Source organism: Acipenser ruthenus, chromosome 49, assembly GCF_902713425.1.
Source record: "Acipenser ruthenus chromosome 49, fAciRut3.2 maternal haplotype, whole genome shotgun sequence".
NCBI classification, from domain to species: domain Eukaryota; kingdom Metazoa; phylum Chordata; class Actinopteri; order Acipenseriformes; family Acipenseridae; genus Acipenser; species Acipenser ruthenus.
Genome location: NC_081237.1, coordinates 7,280,735 through 7,291,215, shown reverse-complemented (window position 1 = coordinate 7,291,215; position 10,481 = coordinate 7,280,735). Strand labels below are relative to the sequence as shown.

At 43.3% G+C, this 10,481-nt stretch overlaps 1 protein-coding gene across 1 annotated transcript; it reads left to right on the top strand.

Annotated features, from left to right (window-relative positions):
* Window positions 1-127: 127 nt before the first annotated feature.
* On the top strand, window positions 128-4,693 carry LOC131721879 (potassium voltage-gated channel subfamily V member 2-like). Its single transcript, XM_059015173.1, has 2 exons — window positions 128-2,519; window positions 3,648-4,693. Exons 1-2 carry the CDS (start codon window positions 1,227-1,229, stop codon window positions 3,906-3,908), a joined length of 1,554 nt encoding a protein of 517 aa, XP_058871156.1. The 5' UTR covers window positions 128-1,226; the 3' UTR covers window positions 3,909-4,693.
* The last annotated feature ends 5,788 nt before the right edge of the window (window positions 4,694-10,481 follow it).

Here is a 10,481-nt window from a genome sequence, read left to right as displayed (position 1 = left end):
ACCATAAAACCTTTCCCACATCTCTTTGTATTTGGGGTAAAATTACCTTTTGTCATTTTAATTGATCCATTAGAAGTATCTCACGCTATCCAGATCTTCCCTGAAGGAGTTAACTCTTTATTACCCCATCATAAACGAATCATTAGTGAAAACTTGTTTTACTATTTTTGGAAGATGTTTATCAATATGTTTATGATTCTAACAGTGGACAGCAAGATTTTGTATCCAAGATTTTAACCCAAAATGTACCTTTACGTTAAGTTAATTCAATGAGATATATTCTAAAATCTAATAGCTAATACAAACCTAAATAAATGCATCCCTACAAACAGCACCTGATGCACTCCCCCCTATAGCAGATTCATGCCTGCTACATGCAAAACCAGCACACACTTGAAGAGACTGACCACAGCAAACCCTGAGGGGAGAAGAATGTGACCATATCCTTTGAAGACATTGAGAAAGACTTTGTAGTTAAAATGTTTGCAAAGGGAATGCAAAAGTTTCTTTTGGTAGTACTGCATGTTGTACCGTTATACTTTTTATAGGCAGCTGGATGCTTTGCATTGCTGTGTTGAAACCCCCCCCAAAAAATGTCAAAACAGAACAAAGGACCCGGAGGCAGTCAATGCTGAGTAACAGCAGGGGTCAAAACAGACCCTGACACTGACTCGTTCAATTGCTGCTCAGAATGTTCACAGTGAACTTCCTATAATATCAATGTAAAATTCCCTTTAGAAATTGTGTTTCCATTCGGAAGAATGCGTGCTAATTCTTTAAGGTGAGCGGTGCAGAGCTCGGTAAGATGATAATAGTCTTAAGAAGTTAACAGCTGCCTCCCTGGTTCCTGGAACCAAATCCTTAAGTCAGCTTGACAATAATCCTCACGGACTTTATTTATAACCGTACTTAAGAAAATGGCATTTGTGGGATTAACCTCGCAGAAGGGGAAGGGGGCGACATCTCCCTGCTACTCAGCACTGAAGCAGAATGGTTTCTCTTCTTGCAGCCACAAGCTGAGCCAACAGCGAACCTGAGGGCAGGGTGAGATCGAGAAGGGGCAGAACTGCCTCTACAAATAAAACTGCAACAGTGAAGAATTCAATCTCGTGCTCTCTTGTTTTCATAAGAGAAGTGCATTAGAATTACATTCTTGTTGTTTTAAGTATCTTGGAGGCAAAAAAAAAAAAAAACAATAAAAACTGGCGACTCCCAGAAGAAACACCATGAAGAAGCTTCAAAAGAGACGCTCCAGCCTGTTTGCTAACCTGAAGATCGGGGACGTTGGCAGCTTCTCGCAGAGCCTTGAGGAGGACGATAATGCTTTCCCCTTCGCTCTGGACAGCTCCGTGAAGCAGTGGACCTCCATGAAGGATCTGGATGAAGCTGACAAATGGGGTGGAGAAGAGAACGAGGAGGGGTGTGAAGAGGATTGTGAGGGTCACGGGCGCCGCAGTTCCCCTCGAGCTAAGCAAAGCGTAGTAAACCTCAACATTGGAGGCAGGCATTTCAAAATCTCCAGCAGGATGGCAGCCCGTTATCCCTGCACCCGCATCGGACGCCTGGCCCTGTGCAGGGACCCAGTGAAAAAGCTGGCTCTGTGCGACGACTACTCCGTGCTCACAAATGAGTACTTCTTCGACCGGGATCCCACCTTTTTTCACTACATCTTCCACTTCTACCGCTGCAGTGTGCTGTGGATCATGGAGGAGCTGTGTCCGATGCATTTTGAGGAGGAGTTGGAGTACTGGGGTCTGCACATAAAGTATAGTCCCCGCTGCTGTCGGATCCTCTTCGAGGAGAAGACAGACGAGATAACGGACGACCTCAAAGTCCAGCGAGAGCTGCTGGCCCAGGTCGAGCCGGAGAACGACGAGAACTTTGAAGGCATGTTCCTGGGGAAGCTTCGGAAGAACATCTGGAACCTTGCAGAGAACCCTTACTCCTCCACCTGGGCCAAAGCGTTTGCCATTGTGGCCAGCATCTTCGTGCTTCTCTCCATTGTGACCATGACCCTCAACACGGTGGATGAGATTTCCAGCGGGAAGGCTTACATCAACCAAGTGGAGACCATTTGCCTCATCTTCTTCACTGTGGAATACCTCATGGGGCTGGTCTCCACCTGCAACATCAAGAAGTTCCTGCTCAGCCCCCTGAATTTTGTGGACCTGGTAGCCATCTTGCCCTTCTACGTCCAGATAGCCTTTGAGAAAATTGCTATCCAGATGGACATGGACTTCAATGAGGACCTGGAGACCATGGAGCAGGTGAGGAAGTCGACCAAGGTGCTGAAGATCATTCGGCTCATGAGGATCTTCCGCATCCTGAAACTGGCACGCCACTCCACGGGACTCCGAGCGTTCGGCTTTACCATCCGCCAGTGTTACCAGCAGGTGTGCTGCCTCTTTTTGTTCATCGCCATGGGTATCTTCTCCTTCTCCGCGCTCATGCACTCTGTGGAGCACGATGTCCCCGGCACCCCCTTCAGCAGCATGCCTGACGCGTGGTGGTGGGCTGCGGTGAGTACTTGCTGTATAAAGATCATCTTGAGAGGTCAAATAAATCCTAGCTTTAAATGATACTGAACGTGGTACTCTGAGGGTCCCCCCTGCTACCCAATCTGAACCCATATCTCCCTTCCTGTGGCTCTTGCCTCTTCTAGGGGTGATCCCAACAAGTGATGTGTAGAAATATTTTATGGAAAGAATGTCAAATTCCCACTTTAAATGAAAAGAGAAGAACAATGACAATAGCTGCCCTCCAGGCGGCTGTGTGTGTGTGAGTAATGTAAAAACTCATTAGACTGATGTGCACAGAACAAGCCTTCAACAAAATCTGTACTAGGAGAATGCTTTGTACATGGGATTAATTCTGCGTTACGTCACTGATTTCTTTATGTAATAAGATAATGAACAAAAGCACTATTGTTATTATTATTTATATCCAGGGCGACTTACAATTGTTACAAGATAATCACATTATTTTCACATACAGTTACCCATTTATACAGTTCACTGGAGCAATCTAGGTAAAGTACCTTGCTCAAGTGTACAGCAGTAGTGTCCCCCACCTGGGATTGAACCCACGACCCTCCGGTCAAGATTCCAGAGCCCTAACCACAACCCCACACTGCTGCCTATGAAACTGTAGTAAAGGTCATTAATTATATTTTTTATGTAAAACCTGAACATGATTACAGGGTGTGGCCTATAAACTCCTACGCCGGTAAAAGTTTTGTATTTGAATAAATATTTCTACTCAAGCAATTGTCTGCAGGGAGTAGAAATCTGTCACACAGCTGGAGACACTGTCAGGAATAGCTCAGAAAGTGGGAGCCAATACAGAACTAATACAAACTGTACAGACAGCCACTGGCAGGTAGAGATACTGCGGAGAGCTGTTAATTGAATCAGCTTTCCATTTACTGCAGCTTATGAGGCAACTGTACTGTCATATGCAGCTTAAACCACTAGGCCACGCTGCATCCCAGTCCCTCAGCCTGAACCCTTAAGCCAGGCTGCCTCCCAGTCCCTCAGGTTAAACCACTAAGCCACACCGATTCCCTGTGTCTTAGCTTTAACCAGTTGGCCACACTGCTTACCCCAGTACTGACGTTTTTCCCGATTTTTCCTCTCCATCCTCCGCAGGTCAGCATCTCCACAGTGGGGTACGGGGACACTGTCCCGGAGTCTGTCCTGGGCCGCATCGTGGCGTTCGGCTGCATCTCCTTCGGGATCATCCTGAACGGCATGCCCATCTCCATCCTCTTCAACAAGTTCTCGGATTACTACGCCAGGCTGAAGGCGCAGGAGTGTGACGCCAACATGAAGCCGCGAGGCAAGATCAGGCTGCGGCAAAGGATGCTGGGTTGTCTGTCCGAGTGTTGCAGACCCCAGACCCATGACTGACGACGAATCCTCCAGCGGATCTGGGGGGGCGCTCCTGAAGGACAGTGCCTGTATAAGCACAGGGGTGTCCTTTCTAGACTGGAGCCTCTACTAGACTCGGCAAGTCCTATTAACACTGCAGTTTCAAGATCTGGGTCTGTTTTTTATTACTGTAAATCAGACATCGTAGGCAATGCCATGTATTCTGCCTTTTTTAAAAGGATGTTCTCCCCACCCCCATTATCTATGAGCACCACACGTCAAAATGATCTGAATTCGTTCCTCTTTCCTTAACGGGTTTTCCCCAACTGAAAGAAACTGAGAGATCACCAATATCCCTGACTTAGGGGACACCCTGTCATTTGATATTCATGAAACTTTCCTAGCTTGATGGTTAGGAAGCTAACAACAGTTACAACCAATGTTGTGAATATTAACCCCTATTTGATAACCCCATTTGTAACATTATAAATCTCCTATAGACTGGATCGGATTCTGTAGAATGAAGCAAGACAAACCCCAAACTAATCTCTTTGCGTGTGCTGACTGGAGGGGTTTTAGGTGGAGCTTCCTTGAACAGCAACAACCAAACACAGTGTTTGTTCAGCACTTTCTCTTAACGGGTCAGTGCTTTTAGTTCCCTGCTTAGCGCCCACTTCCTGTTTGTCTGTGAACAGAATGCTGCATCTACCATACTAACTCCCATTCGTCATGACTGAGGGTTTACGCTTAACAGATGTCTGACTTGAATGGACAGGTTTGATAAGAAGGCTGTTGTACAAAGTAATATAATGAAATTGCATAACTGTACTTTTTACAATGAAACCAGACTCTATTGTACAGTCTTTTATTTGTTTTTTAATCGGTATAACTGGTACGGTAATCCACTGCCTTGATACATTTTAAAACCCCAGATTAGAGACCAAACACCTCAAAGCTCAAAATGGTTCATAGTTCTTAATAGACTGTAGTTTCTCGGTAGCAGCGTGCTAATATTTGTGTTTAAATAAATCAAAACGCACCTTGTGGCAGGATAGCCGCAGAGGGAAGACTCAGAGACAGAAAATGCAGTAAAACCAAAATATTTTAATTGACAAAACACAAATGAAAAGGCACAAGGGCAAAACTATCTCTATCTCTATCTCTATCTCTATCTCTATCTCTATCTCTATCTCTATCTCTATCTCTATCTCTATCTCTATCTCTATCTCTATCTCTATCTCTATCTTCAAACAAAACACTCCAAATCACCCTCCCCCTAACAAAGGGTTTCAGCTGTCTTTTATAGTCTGTGGCTGGAGCCCAATTAACTAATAATTAACAATTAAACACTTAAGGCTCCAGCCACATTCTCACATGTATTTTACAGGGAGGAATTTAACCCCCTCCCTGCCAATCCAAAACAAACAAGAATTCAACAGTAACAATAACAATAATAAACACAGATTATAGGGGCGAGCTGGCACCCCATCACACACCTATTTATGAATGTGTTGATTTCCTTCACCTTTACAACTGAGTGCCAGTTAATGGCCATTAATTCTGCATTGAGTGTTTTCAAATGGACAATGAAAATATGTTGCAAAACTAGCAAATAATCTGCCATGTAAACGTGACCTTTCCTTAACCCATACACTCGAGCTAGAACTCTGGATTTAAGAACATAAGAACATAAGAAAGTTTACAAACGAAAGGAGGCCATTCAGCCCATTCTTTGTTGAGTTGAACCGGAGAGAACACCCTCTCCAGAACTGAGATCCTGCTATTCACTGCAGAGATTACACATTTCTAAACAAACAAAGGATTTCCCATCAAACAGATGGAAGAAAGTTAAGATAAATAACAGCTCGACACACCCTTCATTCTCAGGCCTACAGAGAAAACCTTTATACCGCATATTTTCCAGTATGCTTTACTTTTTCATTCTAATAAAGAATAGCGAGACCGTTTCTTCAGCTGGTTTCCCTGCTCGACGACTGGAAACCAATTCTCAGTGGGTTTGAATGAACTCGTGTCCGGAGTTTGAGAGAAACGTGAATGCAAATGCAGAGTGGCAGTCCCTCGGTCTCCAATGGGATTGGGCAGGGATTAGGCAGCTCTGGGGTGACTGTATTAGGAAATGTAATCCGCATGTTAAACATCAATTAAACAAATGAATCGGTTTAAAAGCTCTTGTTCAGGTGGCTGGAGCGATCTGGTTACCTGCTGCCACTAAACACCAAAACGCAAGAGGGGTCAGCCAACGAAGAACGTCCGCAGCAAAGGGGTGGGGGGGGGGGGGGGGGGGGGGGGGGGGGGGGTGCGGACATTGAGAGTGGAGGGGGGGTGGTTACAGCACATGTCAGAGAAATCAGAGGTGAAAAGATCCAAAGGGGTCACCAGTATCTCTAGCCCAACACACGGCAGTACACTCTTACCAGGGCATTCTTCCCTGACGTTTTGTTTTAGTAACTGAATATGCAAAGCAGAGATATGAAGGGGTTTGAATAGTAAGTGACCGGGCAGAGACGCTAAAACGTGGGGTCTCAGAAATTCGAGAGCACTCAGAATGGGGTTTGGAAATGTAATTCAATTTTAAAGATTTAAAACTGAGAAGGCGCAGGATGGAACTCGCACGTCACTGAAGGAAACCAGGGCTGTGTGCCACCAGATCAGAACACCTTCAGAGGAAGCATCTGCCTGCCTCTTCCTTCCTGTCCTCATTACAGTATGGCCCCCGAAGAGGCTTTATACAACTAAACCCCTCGCCATGTGTTCTTCCACTCCGATCACTGATGAAATCTGCTGTGCAGCGCCCTGGGCTGAGTGGGTTCTTTCACTGAGCTGTTACTTAGGCACCCATTGTTCTAAAGCACATTCTACCGCCTTCTGTACATGTAAGAACGCACCACGTTCCCACCGACCACTCCACTGAACGCTGCAGGAGTTGTATGCCAGTTTTATACATTCGGAAACATACCATAGAGATTCTATTAGTTTGTGCTCCGACTGTACTTCTGTGTCTGCTTACAAAATACTGTGGTTACAAACCTGTATCCAAATCTGCTAATCGGTTATTAGTATACTGCTCTAAGCTCTGTTTTAGGATTCTTAAAAAAAAGCCACTTTTTCATAAACAGCAGCTTCAGAAGTAGTTTCAGGAGACCTAGTTTGAGGCAGCTTTGCTGTATCAAATCCCAAGTATCTCCTTGTGTGAAACCCAGTCTCCTGAAACCAAAGATCCAAGCCACAAAGTGGCTTTGTGTTCCCTCCGCTTAAGAATGTGTTAATGGGTTAGGCACTGCCTAAATGTTTATATTCTAAGAGGGTGGTATTTCTCCTGTTAAGAGGAAGTGCTGTAGCTTAAAATGTTATTGTGGTTGTGGGTGCAACCAGGAACAGATCAAACGGCTATGACAAGCCAATAAATGACTAAATTACTGTAGCTAGCAGCAGGGGTGCATTCACTCTGACAATGCTTCTGGGCCAATAATTAGAGATCCTGTTAGTTCACATTGCCTCACAAAGTACAGCTTGTCATGAATCCGTTAAAAAATCAAGATGTTTGCAATGCGTAACCCACAAGAAAATGAAATGACATTTGTGAGGTGCAGCAAATCGAATGAAACGAGCCAAGTTTACAATACAGCGATCTGCCTCATGCCTATCTGAAAAGACTTCCTCTGTCCCAAGCTGTATCACCCTTTCATTGACTACTACATCATGTGAAGAATAAATATCTTACTGTAATTCTTACAGTAAGATTTTTTTTAAAACAAATGAGCAAAGAGGTCAGTGACACTACTCCCCAAGTTATCTATTAACCTCATATGTCAATTAGGTATTACTTCTTGACATATGAGACAGGGAGCAAAGAGCAAAGAGACAGGGAGCTTTAACAACTAAAGCAACAAAAGAAAAGGGAAACATTAACCTAATTGACAGAACTCCGATGACTTCTCTATCGAATTAGCGTGTTCTCAGATTCCAAGTTCTGTTTTTAATTAACTGCGCCTCAAAGCTATGGTTCTTGCTTAAATCCTAATCATTTTGCACTCCCATTAGCTACACGGGTCTCAGATGTGCAGTTTTGAAAGAAACCCATGTTACAGCACTCGTATGATTGGGCTCAACTTTAGCTTAAAGGAAGCTCTCCAGTTCTATGCCTTAGCCTCAGGGTATCTGTGTAGGGAAGTGTGATGATTGGGTGTACCACCTGGAACTGGAGTGAGAGTGTTTTATATCTCTAAGTGGAGAATAACAGAGTTGTGCTCAGTAAACTATGTGGAGAAGGAAAACATGCTAAGTGGAAAGTAGTGATTGTACAACCTGGTTTCAACACATGCATTACATTAAGAGCTGGCAAGAGGTAGTTATATAGATGACCCCGAGTTGAGATTCCTACACCTCCAGATCTCCTATCCACCCAAGGGAACTTGGCCATTCTCTTAAATCTGCTGTTTGAGGCTGGTGACTGCCTGAGTGCACTGTAAAAAAGGAATTTTAAACATGGAAGTTGAGTGGACTACAATTTGAGGAGACGTTGAGTTTAAATGTAATATATAGTTAATCCAACACACTTCCCTCTCACTTGGCTAAACTTTGAATGATATATTGAGTGAACTTGTATACTCAAGTTTCCATCCTAATAAAGGTTGATCAAGACATCTGCGCATGCTCATTTTGAATCTTGACGCTAGTAATTTAGAATCGCATGTGCACCCGCAGAACATTATTAAAAAGCGGTTTGCGCCGGAACTTTTGAATGTAAGTTACGTTTGCTAATGTTTCAAATTGTAGACGTTCAAATGAAACGGTCATGAAAAGTGCGGGTAGCTTAGGACAGGTAGAGGCTTCGGTTTATAACAATGCAACTAGAGCAATTGAAGACATGTGAAACTGTGATCTAAGAGTTAAGTTAGCTCTGTAGGTAGTTATCTAGCGAACTAAAGCCAAGGTCTTTTCTGGGCAAGTACTTTGCTTGCTGGTTGGGTGGACAGATGGTATGGTCGTTTTGCACGGTTTCTCTGCTCAAGCCTCGAACTGAATTGCATTTTAATTATAATAAATGATGCAAAACAGCTAGGTAAGTGAAGTGAAGCGGCGTTGCACAGTCGTGTTTGCATGTTGAGGCCACAGAAACAGAATGAGGCATGTCAGCTAGCAAGCTCAGCTGACGATGTATAACTTATAGCCTAACCATTTACCCCGCAGCCTATAGTTTTATAAACGTTCTAGATCACCAGTTGTCTGTTATTACAGAGATTTTGTAGTTAATGTTTTATTTGTAATTGATGATGGATTAAACTTGTGTATTGATTATTTGATTAAAAAAATACCCATTGTTTATTCAGAATAGGACACAAATACAAAGCTTTATGAACGGTCAACAAAAAATATAAACCTATCCCTGTATTCTTTATGTGCCAAAGCGATAAGGCTTCAAAGTGTTTGTAAAAGTAGGCCTAAGGGAATACTCATAACTTGAATATTATGTTGGGTTTCACCGAGTTGTTGGTTTGTGTTTTTTTGTGTACCAAGGGTTGCATTGTTCATGGAAAAGCCCATACTGCTGAATTCAATATCCTATTTTTTGGTTAAAAAATTGGCTATACAGATCCCCACTTAGACATGCAAACAACATTTTGCATTATGTGTGACAAACAATTTTGTTTTTCTGTGTCTCAAAACCTATCTGAGCACTGCAGAGGACATTGTGCACTGTTTGTTGTTTGAATAAACATTTGATTGAAAGTGAACAAGAAAGTCTTTTGTCCTTAATGCAATAAAGTGAGAAGATATGTTGATCCAAATTTTACAAGTTGCATCAACTCATAATATTGAGGCAACCAGCTGCACAGCCTTTTTAAGTTAACTCAACCTTACAAGTTCTATTAACATAGACTCCAAATCAGTGCAATATTTAATCTAAAGTGCATGTAACAAAGATATGTAAGTGCCCATGGCAATAAAAAGTGCATTTACTGAGCAAAAAAAATATTTGTTGAGAGAACCCAGGATTTCAAGTCCTGCAATATTTAACCTTAAGTCCTGCAATATTTAACCTTAAGTTCATTCAACTCAGAAATGTAATTACTCATAGCAATAGAAATACCATTTGATGAGCAAAAAATTGTGAGTTAAGACAAATCAGGAATTCAAGTTTGTTGAATATTGTGTCCAAAAGTTTACTCAGCTGGTTGCCTTAAGATTTGAAGTTGACTCAACTTCAATTTTTTTACAGTGTGCAAATAACCAACACCCACATCTCTACCTGTCTGTCTGCTATTTCCTCCTGGATGCACTCGCATCACCTCAAACTCAACCTCTCTAAATCTGACCTCCTTTTCTTTCCCTCCTCCTCCCCCTCCTCTGATCTCTCTATCTCTGTTCCTCTGGAATCTACCACACTCTCTCCCTCTTCCTCAGCTAAGAACCTTGGAGTCACCCTGGACCCCTGCCTCTCTTATTCCCAGCACATCTCCACTCTGGCACGCACTTGCCGATTCTTCCTGAGCAACATCCGAAGAATCCGACCCTTCCTCACCAACTATGCTACCCAGCTCCTGGTCCAGGCCCTGGTACTCTCCCGCCTAGACTACTGCAACTCCCTCC

What these genes read in the sequence shown, in the direction of transcription:
- LOC131721879 (XM_059015173.1), top strand. Translation starts at nt 1,227, where the DNA reads ATGAAGAAGCTTCAAAAGAGACGCTCCAGCCTGTTTGCTAACCTGAAG. An exon ending in ACGCGTGGTGGTGGGCTGCG is followed by an intron (nt 2,520 to 3,647) that starts GTGAGTACTTGC and finishes CATCCTCCGCAG; the next exon opens with GTCAGCATCTCCACAGTGGG.